At 44.9% G+C, this 14,332-nt stretch overlaps 1 protein-coding gene across 3 annotated transcripts in view; it reads right to left on the bottom strand.

The window, feature by feature from the left end:
- Nucleotides 1-14,332, bottom strand: part of THBS2 (thrombospondin 2) — an 800,800-nt gene that overhangs the window by 293,010 nt on the left and 493,458 nt on the right. For all 3 annotated transcript variants that reach the window (XM_069769330.1, XM_069769328.1, XM_069769329.1), the window contains exon 16: nt 9,299-9,417. In XM_069769330.1, coding sequence (XP_069625431.1) covers nt 9,299-9,417 — 119 coding nt within the window. The remainder of the gene's footprint in view (nt 1-9,298; nt 9,418-14,332) is intronic.

Here is a 14,332-nt window from a genome sequence, read left to right as displayed (position 1 = left end):
TTTGGGTGGTCTGTGATCGCTTTTCTAAAATGGTCCATCTGGTGCCCTTGGCTAAATTGCCTTCCTCCTCTGATTTGGTACCTTTGTTCTTTCAGCATGTGGTTCGGTTGCATGGCATTCCTGAGAATATTGTTTCTGACAGAGGTTCCCAGTTTGTTTCAAGGTTTTGGCGAGCCTTTTGTGGTAGGATGGGCATTGACCTATCCTTTTCCTCGGCTTTCCATCCTCAGACTAATGGCCAGACCGAACGAACCAATCAGACCTTGGAAACATATCTGAGATGTTTTGTTTCTGCAGACCAGGATGATTGGGTGTCCTTTTTGCCATTGGCTGAGTTCGCCCTTAATAATCGGGCCAGCTCGGCTACCTTGGTTTCTCCATTTTTTTGCAATTCTGGGTTCCATCCTCGTTTCTCTTCAGGACAGGTTGAGTCTTCGGACTGTCCTGGTGTGGATTCTGTGGTGGATAGGTTGCAGCAGATCTGGACTCAGGTAGTGGACAATTTGATCTTGTCCCAGGAGAAAGCTCAACTTTTCGCTAATCGCAGACGCCGTGTGGGTCCCCGACTTCGTGTTGGGGATCTGGTTTGGTTATCTTCTCGTCATATTCCTATGAAGGTTTCCTCTCCTAAATTTAAACCTCGTTTTATTGGTCCGTATAGGATTTCTGAGGTTCTCAATCCTGTGTCTTTTCGTTTGACCCTCCCAGACTCCTTTTCCATACATAATGTATTCCATAGGTCGTTGTTGCGGAGATACGTGGCACCTATGGTTCCATCTGTTGAGCCTCCTGCCCCGGTTTTGGTGGAGGGGGAATTGGAGTATATTGTGGAGAAGATTTTGGATTCTCGTGTTTCTAGACGGAAACTCCAGTATCTGGTTAAATGGAAGGGTTATGCTCAGGAAGATAATTCCTGGGTTTTTGCCTCTGATGTTCATGCTTCCGATCTTGTTCGTGCCTTTCATGCGGCTCATCCTGGTCGGCCTGGGGGCTCTGGTGAGGGTTCGGTGACCCCTCCTCAAGGGGGGGGGTACTGTTGTGAATTCTGTGGCTGAATTCACTCCTGTGGTCACAAGTGGTACTGCAGCTTCTGAGCTTCCTCCCTCAGGTGTTCTGGTGAGCTCGTTAACTGCTTCATTACTTAACTCCGCCTGATGCTGCTATCCTTGCTCCTTGTCAATGTTTCAGTGTTGGATCTGAGCTTCTCCTGATTGTTCCTGTGACCTGCTGCTCTGTATAGCTAAGTGCTTTTTGCTTTTTTGTTGCTTTTTTTCTGTCCAGCTTGTCTTTTGTTTTGCTGGAAGCTCTGAGACGCAAAGGGTGTACCGCCGTGCCGTTAGTTCGGCACGGTGGGTTTTTTTTTGCCCCCTTTGCGTGGTTTTGCTTTAGGGTTTTTTGTAGACTGCAAAGTTCGCTATACTGTCCTCGCTCTGTCCTAGAATATCGGGCCCCACTTTGCTGAATCTATTTCATCCCTACGTTTTGTCTTTTCATCTTACTCACAGTCATTATATGTGGGGGGCTGCCTTTTCCTTTGGGGAATTTCTCTGGGGCAAGTCAGGCCTATTTTTCTATCTTCAGGCTAGCTAGTTTCTTAGGCTGTGCCGAGTTGCCTAGGTAGTTGTTAGGCGCAATCCACAGCCGCTTTTAGTTGTGTTTAGGATAGGATCAGGTGTGCAGTCTACAGAGTTTCCACGTCTCAGAGCTCGTTCTTGTATTTTTGGGTATTTGTCAGATCACTGTGTGCGCTCTGATCGCTAAGCACACTGTGTTTCTGGATTGCCTTCATAACACCTGTCATTTGCAAACATAACAGGATTGGGGTTGAAGAGAGATCAGGCAGGGATCAACACTTACGGTTGTAGTCTCTTCTTTCTTCTTTCTTCTGTCTTCAGCAGGAATTGTGGTGTCACAGGCTTCTGTGGCACCACAAGGCCCAGCACAGCAGGAGATCTAGCAGTGTGACCGCTCTGCAGGAATTCTCAGCCAGTGTGAGGACCTGCAGTGCTAGCTGAGGATTCCTGCAGAGCGGTCACAGACAGGTCAGAGACAATTGGTCATTGGTGGGATCGATGATCACATCGATCTCACCAATCAGAGCTGTCCCTGGTGATGCCGGTGTTGCTAGGCACCGGCCTAGGATCGGAGCTCACAGCTTCAATCCTAGGCAGGTCACCGGCAGGTCACCAGCAGGGCACAGCGCGATCACATCGCGGCTGTGCCCTGTGATTGGCGCGATTGACAATTACATCGATCGCGCCAATCAGCAGCTGCAGGCTATGCTAGGCCTTTCCTAGGCACCGGCCTAGGATCGGTACACTTACAGCACCGATCCAGGCATGTCACAGGCAGGGTATAGCACTTTAACACCGCGGCTGTGCCTGCAATTGGCGTGATTGTCGATCGTGCCAATCTGAGAGGCTTTCGCCGATGCCTGGCATTGCCAGGCACTGGCCTAGGATCAAGTACATCGGTACTCGATCCCAGGCTGGGACATCACTGTTTCAGCCAATCTGATTGGCTGAAAAAATGAGAGAGGCTGCGATTGGCTGTTCAGAATTGAGTGAAGTGCGGGTGGGCGGGGACACCCCATGGGTTCGGGATGCCAACACCATCTTCCTACTGGAATTTTAATGCGATCACGCGACTTTGGTCGCAGTGTCGCATTAAAGGGCATGAAGTACTATTCCGTCCATGGGAAGTAAGGCCCAGGTCACATGGATGGAATAGTACGTCGGATGGCCGAGAGGGGTTAAAAAATCTGTGAAACAACTCACAGAAATTGCTTATGCCACTTACACTGCTGCTGTTAATGTTTTTGTACTTCCGAAATGACGTTCCCAGGGTTGGAAGTCTATAACTGCGATGCACACTCTGTGCCTGTCTGTTGTCTTGGGGAAAACCACTCTTAAAATTGTCTACAAGCGTGTTTTCATACTCCAGCATGCACGCGTCCCTTTCAAGGTACTCTTGTACCATGTCAGCACTATCTCTAATCCTAACAATATGGGCATCATCTTGCAGATAGGGCAGCAAGAAGGTGCTCGTGGGTCGAGCACCTACATGAGATCCAAGTCCATAGTGTGTTGGTGGCAGGTTAACACTCCAATTTGCTGCCTCTGTCCCCTCCTGCCAACCACATACAACAGAGAGATCATTATCCTCTTGATCTCCTGACTGTTCCCATCACCTATTCTGCCTTGTCTTCCTGCATTTGTTTCCTCGACTCCTTCATCTTCACGAACTGTTTGTCTGGTACCATGAGCCCCCCTCAATCACTGTAATCCATTCTCCCATGGCACACGCATGTGGACAACAGTCTGGAACTTTGAGATATTGTTATCCTTTCCGCATATTCTTCTGCTTCCTCCTCCTCCTCTGGGAGCACTACTTCCTCCCACAGACTAGTCAAAGTGTGCTCCAGAATCTAGATGACCAGATTAGTGTTGCTGATGATGGCATGGTCTGCACTAACCATCTTAGCAGCCATTTCAATACTGTGCAGAAGGATGCATAGGTTGGTCCTTCATCTGTGCCCACTCTGCAAGTTTGATTTGCACCACATCCGTACTACGTTGGCCCAGGAAATGCAAAAGGACATATTGCACCAGGGATCTTCGCTGCAACATGTGCAGACTGGAATTCCACTGTGTCAGCATATCGCATATCAAATGTTTCACCGATTGGCTGAAAAATCTCTCTAGTGATGCAAATCGATGACATGCATGGTGCGAATGGCTGAAGTTAGCACACACCACTTGTGCTTTCTGCAGCAGCGCATCTAGGCTAGGATAGTGGCAAAGAAATTGCTGTACCATTAGGTTGAGGATGTGAGCCATGCAAGGCACGTGTAGGAGGTTGTGCTGGCGTAGTGTAGGATACTAGCAAGTGCGTAGGATGCAGTGACACACAGGAGGCAGAGCAAGGGTTAACAGGTTCTTTATATATAAACAGTGAGGGTTCAAGCAGAAGGGTGGTCCCGCAGAAGGGCGATGCACTCTCTCCTTGCGATGCCAAATCCTCCAGGTCCTTCGGCACGTGGTGTCCTGATACGGGCACACGGTGGGGTAGAGATGAAGGTCAGCGGCACAGTGGAAGAAGCGGAAAGTTCAGTAGACAAGGCGGCAGTAGAAGCACACAGTCCAACAGAAGCAGCCACAGGCACAGGCCAGTCCTTAACAGGCACCGTGAGGATGGGACTAAGTGGTGTCTTGAGCTGCTCCGGTCAGAGATCTCTTCCCCCTGAAACAATGGTGACAGCCCTGACAGTTCCGGCCCAGACACACAAGGGAGACCATTAGCTTGGCTCTCCTCCCTACAGTAGCACCGCCACCAGATTTGCACCGTTAACACACTCGATATAGCCATTGCTCAAAATCGGCCTGGTTAGCTGTCCACAGCTCTTGAGCTGCATGACTGAAATCCCCAAGGCATGTTAATTTAAACAGTGCTTGATTGTAGTGAGCCCTGGCTGCGCAGTACGGAGATGGGGGTGTTCTCACTGCACTGTTTGAATGCGTGTCTCATTAAGGGTGAGATTGAATGCGCAGGTGGAGTCCCTTGAGGAGGTGGAGAAGGAAGAAGCAGTAGGGGAACTGTTAAATATAGAGATTTGTCCCGCAACTCTTGGGGATTCCAAGATTTGGTGTCCAGTGATTCATTGGTGTCTAGTGGTTAAATTCACAATCCCTTGGTGTGTAGTGGTTTAGTTCTCCAAACCCTGTTGTGTAGTAGTTTAGCTCTCCATCCTCTGGTGTGTAGTGGTTTAGTTCTCCATCCCCAAGCACTCTGCAAGCCTTGGGGATTCCAAGACTTGTGGAGCAGACCCTTCCTTGCCTACCCCCACAGTCAGCAGAATCACCCAGTGCTCAGTCAATGAGATGTAACGCCCCGGGGTATGCTTACTTGTCCAGGTGTTGGTGATGAAATGCACCCTGGCAGAAAAACATTTTTTCAAGGAATGGGTGATGTTGTCTGTGACATGATTGTGTAGCTCAGGCACAGCTTTCTAAGAGAAGTAATGGAGACTGGGCAACTGGTACTGTGGTGCTGTGACAGCCATCTGCTTTCGGAAAGCGTCTGTATATGCCAGGCGGAAAAGTAGCATTTCCATGGACAACAGATTGGAGATGTTGAAGTTCAAGCTCTTAGCTTTGCCTTGTGTTGGAGGAAACATTCTTTTACATGACCACAATTCCGGGATCGAGGGATGGCTGCTTTGCTGAGAGAGGATGGTGTAGGGTGAACATGACAAACTGCTGGACTGTGAATGAGGTGCAGGTGGAGATTTTATGATGGATTGACAAAGATGTCATGTGTTTGGGTGTCTGAGATCTGTCAAAAACAGCAGGCATGTCAACTTCCGTAACAGCTTACGGTGCACTCACTCACCCCCACTGCAAGGGGTAAACAAGTGGAGGTTCTTCAGCCAGAGACCTGTGTGAGAACACTTGCCATGGTGACAGAGGAGGAAGAAGCAGCAGATGCGGTTGATGGGGCACCTGGTGGTTGGTGAGACCTGCTAGGCTGCATTTAACGCTGTGAGATTCCCAGACTAACGATTTTTGCCTCTACAGAGTTTTTATTTTACATAGTTGGCAAATAACGTGAGTTTGGTCATCCTTTCCGGTCTCATCCTTTTTGGTCTCAAAAAAGGCCCAGGCTAGGCAACCCTTAGCACCCATGCGAACTGCAGACCCTTTACCACTCTTGGCGAATACTAGAGTTGTGGCTGAGGATGCAATGCTTGTCGTGGTTGTACCACTTTTTCTCTGTGCGGTAAGTCGCAACATAACCTACTCGTCTTCCTCCTCCTTCAGCTTTTCTGCTGAGCTACTCAGCTGCATGCCTCTGGCTTCAAAACAAGTGGGATCTACAACCTTATCATCATCCTCTCTGTTCTCCCACACCTCGCCCTGAGTATCACCCTCCTTCTCTTCCTGCCCTGACAGCACAGTACAGTCCGCATGCGCCTCAGGTATACGACTGATTAGGATCACCTCCACCCCCGGGGGTTAATATCTGGTGACGGGGGTCTGGATTCTGATCAGACCCTACTTTGTCTGGCCCTACTGAAAACATTTTTGGGCATTGGTGCAGATCCTTTCCTACTGAGTCTGTGAATCTTTGGAGCAGACCTCTTATGAACATAGAGCAGAATGTGTGAACAGCTCTGCAGACTTGCCCATCTGTGGTTTCTCACAGCCAGTTGGGCGGTTGGAGAGTTGTGACATCTGGGAAACAAGGGTAATTGGGGTGCCACCTCTGAGGACTGTACTGTGTGTGATGATAAAGTGAAGGAAGAGGAGTTGAGGCCACATGATGCAGTGCTTGCCATCCACTGGACCACATGCTCTTTCTAGCTCTCCTCTACATGGCGTAGATGAGGACGTTCCCCAAGCTCACTGCCTCGGGGTAACTCTGGACTCTGATCACTCATTCAAAATACATATCCATGTCTTTCCCTTCATGCCGACTACAACTCACAAATATTTCCCAGATCCGTGCAGTCCTTAATCAAGAATCTGCAAAAACCATGTCCATGCACTCATAATCTCCTACCTCGACTACTGCAAGCTTCTAGCACTGCTCCAATCTATCTTAAACTCTGCTTCACCTATCCCCTCCCTATTCCCTGGCATCTTCCCTTTAGGAGTCCTTTCACTTGCTCCCTATTGCCCAGAGACTCCAATTCAAAACCCTAACTGTGGCATACACAACCACCCACAATTTGTCTCCTTCATACATCTATGACCTAGTCTCCCGGTACTTGCCTGTAGGCAACCTCCAATCCTCACAAGATCTCTTTTTTTACTCCCCTCTTATCTCCTCTTCCCACAATCGCACACTAGATATCTCCCGTACATCCCCTCTACTCTGGAACTGTCTACCCCAACATATCATACTCTTGATTGCCATGGGAACATTCAAAAGTAACCTGAAGAACCACCTCTTCCGACAAGCTTACAACCTACAGTACAGTAACCATCGTTCCATCATTCCTCTGCACAAGCAGCTGTACCATCACCTAGTGTATCCTCACCCATCCCTTGTAAACTGTGAGCCCTCCGGGGCAGGATCCGCTCTCCTGTAGTAGCAGTCAGTGACGTGTATTTTTTATGATTATTGTATTTGTTTTTACAGGGTGGGCCATTTTATGGATACACCTAAATAAAATGTAAATGGTTGGTGATATCAACTTCCTGTTTGGTCACCACCCATCTTGAAAAATTTTCCCCCTCCTATATACTAATGTGCCACAAACAGGAAGTTGATATCGCCAACCATTCCCATTTTATTTAGGTATATCCATATAAATGGCCCATCCTGTATTATGTACATCCCTTTTCACATGTAAAGCGCAATGGAATAAATGGAGCTGTAACAATAAATAATAATACCACTGTGGGGCTCCCAAAGATAGTCGAGTAGCCCGTCTAGTAGCAGAAGTCAAAATGATGCGCAATTATACTACAGTATTTCTCCTCTGGGAAAATTTATGCCATTTTAGTGGTGTGTGGCAATAATGTTTGGAAATATTTGTACAAGTTGGGTCTCCTTCATGTGTGTTGCCAGTAGCAGTAGGGTTCCCATACTGGCAAGCCTGCACTTTCTTTCAGTCAACTACCTTTGTTACTATCCTTAAATGTTTCTAACAATAGTAGTCAACAAAGCTGATATTTGTGCCACCTGAGTGTGGCTGAGCAGAAAAGCAGTTTGAGCTGTTGCATGAGGTATTAGGGCTCCCAGCAAAGCAGGCTTACACCGGTCCCTCAACCACCTCATCTTAATTAAAACTTAAATTTAAAGCTGTAAATACTGGCCCAGACCCTGATACTTCATGCATGTCACATGGCTGACTGCTGCTGTGCCATTATCAAATTTCTATTGTGGGTCATTTAATTACCCTTTTCCTGTTGTTTTCCCCTAATTTCTGGAAATGTCTGGACTTCAATTTGGGTCTCCATGTGTGTTGCCTGAATTTGTCAGGCCTCTCAGAGCAGCAGGCCTACAAATTTAATTCGTCCACCTGTTACTGATCAGTGTTTCAGCTAGAAATGCTGGTCCAAGCCCTGTCCCAGGCCCTGTCAAATGTATCCATGCTGCACAATTATACTCTTTGTACTCTAGGTCAATTGATGCCACTTTTCCTGGTGTCTGCCCCTAATTCGAGCTATTCGGGAAGCTTTTTACCCCCCTTAATGTGTTGCCTATGCGTTTGGTTTTGCCTCCCATTGAAGTCAATAGGGTTCGGGTGTGTTCGACGAACCGTTCGGTGAACATGTGAACTGAGCCTGAAAGGTCCGCTCATCTATATTAGGCACATATAATTCCACATGCCAGTCTTAATGAATTGGAGCCTAAGTGTGTTTTATTTCCCAACTAAACTAGACAAGGTAAAGTGATACTAGTGAATTCATTAACCCCTGGGGCAGCACGGTGGCTCAGCGGTTTGCACTGCAGCCTTGCAGCGCTAGAGTCCTGGGTTCAAATCCCACCAAGGACAACATCTGCAAAGAGTTTTTATGTTCTCCCCGTGTTTGTGTGGGTTTCCTTCGCGCACTCTGGTTTCCTCCCACAAGACATACCCCGCTCCGCCCAAAGCGCTGCCCCCTGTTGTACGCGTGGTGATTCCGGATGTGTTCATTGAACACATGTGGAATCACCGCATCATATTCATAAAGATGACATGCTGCAGTCGGTAAAGACGCACCGCATGTCCGGATACGCAGGGCCGCAAGATCCGGCTCTGCACGCATAGTGGAGACGGGATTTCATAAAATCCCCTGTAACATCTGGACGCTGCGGATATACGCAGGGTCCAAACCGCAGCAAAAACTCAAGCAATAAGCCCCGTGGAAACATACCCTAAGATTTTTACAAAATTAAAGCCTATCAATTAAAACTATAAATTTTTTGTCACTCTACCCCCAACTGCTTTTTGATTAAATAGAGATTTCTGAAGCATAACAGTTATGTGTGCTTTACACTAGAAGTTTGAATTCAAGGCATTGCGAGAGACATGTGAGACTCTGGATTTCACATTGAACTGTCTTGCCCAACAAAAGCCTCTGGGTATGAATAACTGCCATTGACTTTCTCAATTTTCAAGTATTCAGCCTGGAGGAACAGTTTGGAGTAGTTCTACATTCCACAGATAATGTCTGGATTAAACTAAAACTAATAAATGGAAAAGCTTTGAACACTAACTATATATATTATATACACACATACATAATATCCATCTAAATATATGATGGACAATAGAAGATCATTTTCTAAACTTTTTACAACATACCTGGTCAGGATTATGCATCAAAGGACAGTTATCACATTGGTCACCCACTCCATCTTTATCTGTATCCATTTGGTCTGTGTTGTATACAAATGGACAATTATCCATCTCATTTAAGATTTCTGCAGAAATACAAATGGATTAGCTATTAACATTCAGGAATATAAAGTATTTAAATCATCCTAAATAATGACATATATCAACCAAAAGCGGATTTAGATCCCATTAACCGCACGAAGAGAAACATATAGTAAAATAAAAATATCTTTATTCAATAATAAACATTAACCCCTTCATGACCGTGGGATTTTTCGTTTTTCCATGTTCGTTTTTCACTCCCCTCCTTCCCAGAGCCATAACTTTTTTATTTTTCCATCAATTTGGCCATGTGAGGGCTTATTTTTTGCGGGACGAGTTGTACTTTTGAACGACATCATTGGTTTTAGCATGTCGTGTACTAGAAAATGGGAAAAAAATTCGAAGTGCGGTGAAATTGCAAAAAAAGTGCAATCCCACACTTGTTTTTTGTTTGTTTTTTTTGCTAGGTTCACTAAATGCTAAAACTGACCTGATATTATGATTCTCCAGGTCAGTACGAGTTCATAGACACCTAACATGACTAGGTTATTTGTTATCTAAGTGGTGAAAAAAAATTCCAAACTTTGCTAAAAAAAAAACAAATTGCGCCATTTTCCGATACTCGTAGCGTCTCCATTTTTCATGATCTGGGGTCGGTTGAGGGCTTATTTTTGCGTGCCGAGATGACATTTTTAATGATAGCATTTTGGTGCAGATACGTTCTTTTGATCGCCCGTTATTGCATTTTAATGCAATGTCGCAGCGACCAAAAAAACGTAATTCTGGCATGTCGATTTTTCTTCTCGCTACGCTGTTTAGCGATCAGGTTAATGCTTTTTTTTAATTGATAGATCGGGCGATTCTGAGCACGGCGATACCAAATATGTGTAGATTTGATTTTTTTATTGATTTATTTTGATTGGGGCGAAAGGGGGGTGATTTAAACTTTTATATTTTTTTTATTTTTTTCACTTTTTTTTTTTACTTTTGCCATGCTTCAATAGCCTCCATGGGAGGCTAGAAGCTGGCACAGCACGATCGCCTCTGTTACATAGCAGCGATCTGCTGTTCGCTGCTATGTAGCAGAATTGCAGGTGTGCTGTGAACGCCGACCACAGGGTGGCGCTCACAGCTACCGGGGATCAGTAACCATAGAGGTCTCAAGGACCTCTATGGTTACAATGGAGAAGCATCGCCGACCTCCGATCATGTGACGGTGGTCGGCGATGCCGTCATTTCCGGCCGCCCGGCCGGAAGCGGTAGTTAAATGCTGCTGTCTGCGTTTCTGCTCGCGCCTATTACGGGCACATCTCAGCTGTTAAAAACAACATGTCCCGGCTTTGGTGCGGGCTCAGTGCCGGAGCCCGCATCAAAGCGGGGCTTCTGACCTCGGACGTACTATCCCGTCCGAGGTCAGAAAGATGTTAAAAACAACAAGACCCGACAATATAATGTAACAAAGTGTCCAGAGAGAGAAAAAAACACTACACACTATCCTATATCATTAACGGCTATATAAGCCAGCAGTGGTAATATGTCTATATCTGTTTCTGTGAAAAAACATAATAAAATAAACTTAAGTGCATACAGATGATAATAATAATATCCACCATATAGAAATACAGGGGTAGATGGTAATAATTCATAATATATACATTATATCCCCGTCCATATACTAGACCATTAACCACCTACATGAGGCTCTAATCCTCCTTCTAGCTCATATATTAAGAATTATTACCATCTACCCCTATATTTCTATATATTGGATCTTATTATTATCATCTGTATGCACGTAAGTTTATTTTATTAGGTTTTTTCACAGAAACAGATATAGACATAATACCACTGCTGGCTTATATAGCCGTTAATGATATACTGTAGGATAGTGTGTAGTGTTTTTTTTTTCTTTCTCTGGACACTTTGTTACATTATGTCGTCGGGTTTTGTTGTTTTTAATGTTTATTATTGAATAAAGATATTTTTCTTTTAACTATATGGTTCTCGTCGTGCGGTTAATGGGATCTAAATCCGCTTTTGGTTGATATAGTATTTTGAAGTGCCATAAATACCGTATATACTTGAGTATAAGCCGACCTGAGTATAAGCCGAACCCCCTAATTTTGCCACAAAAAACTGGGAAAACTTATTGACTCGAGTATAAGCCTAGGTTGGAAATGCAGCAGCTACTGGTGAATTTCAAAAATAAAAATAGATCATTATTTCCCCATAGCTGTGCCATATAGTGCTCTGCACCATTCATTATTTCCCCATAGCTGTGCCATATAGTGCTCTGCACCGTTCATATTTCCCCATAGCTGTGCCATATAGTGCTCTGCACCGTTCATACTGCCCCATAGCTGTGCCATATAGTGCTCTGCACCGTTCATACTGCCCCATAGCTGTGCCATATAGTGCTCTGCACCGTTCATACTGCCCCATAGCTCTGCCATATAGTGCTCTGCACCGTTCATACTGCCCCATAGCTGTACCATATAGTGCTCTGCACCGTTCATACTGCCCCATAGCTGTACCATATAGTGCTCTGCACCGTTCATACTGCCCCATAGCTGTGCCATATAGTGCTCTGCGCCGTTCATATTGCCCCATATCTGTGCCACATATGAACTTAGTGAACCGGAATTGGTTAACCCCTTCATGACCCAGCCTATTTTGACCTTAAAGACCTTGCCGTTTTTTGCAATTCTGACCAGTGTCCCTTTATGAGGTAATAACTCAGGAACGCTTCAACGGATCCTAGCGGTTCTGAGACTGTTTTTTCGTGACATATTGGGCTTCATGTTAGTGGTAAATTTAAGTCAATAAATTCTGCGTTTATTTGTGATAAAAACGGAAATTTGGCGAAAATTTTGAAAATTTCGCAATTTTCACATTTTGATTTTTAATTCTGTTAAACCAGAGAGTTATGTGACACAAAATAGTTAATAAATAACATTTCCCACATGTCTACTTTACATCAGCACAATTTTGGAAACAAAATTTTTTTTTGCTAGGAAGTTATAAGGGTTAAAATTTGACCAGCGATTTCTCATTTTTACAAGAAATTTACAAAACCATTTTTTTTAGGGACCACCTCACATTTGAAGTCAGTTTGAGGGGTCTATATGGCTGAAAATACCCAAAAGTGACACCATTCTAAAAACTGCACCCCTCAAGGTACTCAAAACCACATTCAAGAAGTTTATTAACCCTTCAGGTGCTTCACAGCAGCAGAAGCAACATGGAAGGAAAAAATGAACATTTAACTTTTTAGTCACAAAAATTATCTTTTAGCAACAATTTTTTTATTTTTCCAATGGTAAAAGGAGAAACTGAACCACGAAAGTTGTTGTCCAATTTGTCCTGAGTACGCTGATACCTCATATATCATATACCACTGTTTGGGCGCATGGCAGGGCTTGGAAGGGAAGGAGCGCCATTTGACTTTTTGAATGAAAAATTGGCTCCACTCTTTAGCGGACACCATGTCACGTTTGGAGAGCCCCCGTGTGCCTAAAAATTGGAGCTCCCCCACAAGTGACCCCATTTTGGAAACTAGACCCCCCAAGGAACTTATCTAGATGCCTAGTGAGCACTTTAAACCCTCAGGTGCTTCACAAATTGATCTGTAAAAATGAAAAAGTACTTTTTTTTCACAAAAAAATTCTTTTCGCCTCAATTTTTTCATATTCACATGGGCAATAGGATAAAATGGATCATAAAATTTGTTGGGCAATTTCTCCCGAGTACGCCGATACCTCATATGTGGGGGTAAACCACTGTTTGGGCACACGGCAGGGCTCGGAAGGGAAGGCGCGCCATTTGACTTTTTGAATGGAAAATTAGCTCCAATTGTTAGCGGACACCATGTCGCGTTTGGAGAGCCCATGTGTGCCTAAACATTGGAGCTCCCCCATAAGTGACCCCATTTTGGAAACTAGACCCCCAAGGAACTTATCTAGATGCATATTGAGCACTTTAAACCCCCAGGTGCTTCACAGAAGTTTATAACGCAGAGCCATGAAAATAAAAAATAATTTTTCTTTCCTCAAAAATGATTTTTTAGCCTGGAATTTCCTATTTTGCCAAGGGTAATAGGAGAAATTGGACCCCAAATGTTGTTGTCCAGTTTGTCCTGAGTACGCTGATACCCCATATGTGGGGGTAAACCACTGTTTGGGCGCACGGCAGGGCTCTGAAGGGTAGACACGCCATTTGGCTTTTTAAATGGAAAATTAGCTCCAATCATTAGCGGACACCATGTCACGTTTGGAGAGCCCCTGTGTGCCTAAACATTGGAGATCCCCCAGAAATGACCCCATTTTGGAAACTATACCCCCAAAGGAACTAATCTAGATGTGTGGTGAGGACTTTGAACCCCCAAGTGCTTCACAGAAGTTTATAATGCAGAGCCATGAAAATTAAAAAAAAATTATTTTCTCAAAAATGATCTTTTAGCCTGCAATTTTTTATTTTCCCAAGAGTAACAGGAGAAATTTGACCCCAGAAGTTGTTGTCCAGTATGTGGGGGTAAACCACTGTTTGGGCACATGCCGGGGCTCGGAAGTGAAGTAGTGACGTTTTGAAATGCAGACTTTGATGGAATGCTCTGCGGGCGTCACGTTGCGTTTGCAGAGCCCCTGATGTGGCTAAACAGTAGAAACCCCCCACAAGTGACTCCATTTTGGAAACTAGACCCCGAAAGGAACTTATCTAGATGTGTGGTGAGCACTTTGAACCCCCAAGTGCTTCACAGAAGTTTATAATGCAGAGCCGTGAAAATAATAAATATGTTTTCTTTCCTCAAAAATAATTATTTAGCCCAGAATATTTTAATTTTCCCAAGGGTAACAGGAGAAATTTGACCCCAATATTTGTTGTCCAGTTTCTCCTGAGTACGGTGATACCCCATATGTGGGGGTAAACTACTGTTTGGGCACATGCCGGGGCTCGGAATTG

This window comes from Ranitomeya imitator, chromosome 5, assembly GCF_032444005.1.
Source record: "Ranitomeya imitator isolate aRanImi1 chromosome 5, aRanImi1.pri, whole genome shotgun sequence".
In the NCBI taxonomy this organism is placed as follows: Eukaryota; Metazoa; Chordata; class Amphibia; order Anura; family Dendrobatidae; genus Ranitomeya; species Ranitomeya imitator.
Note: the sequence above shows the minus strand (reverse complement) of the source record. Positions and strands in the feature narration are given on the sequence as shown.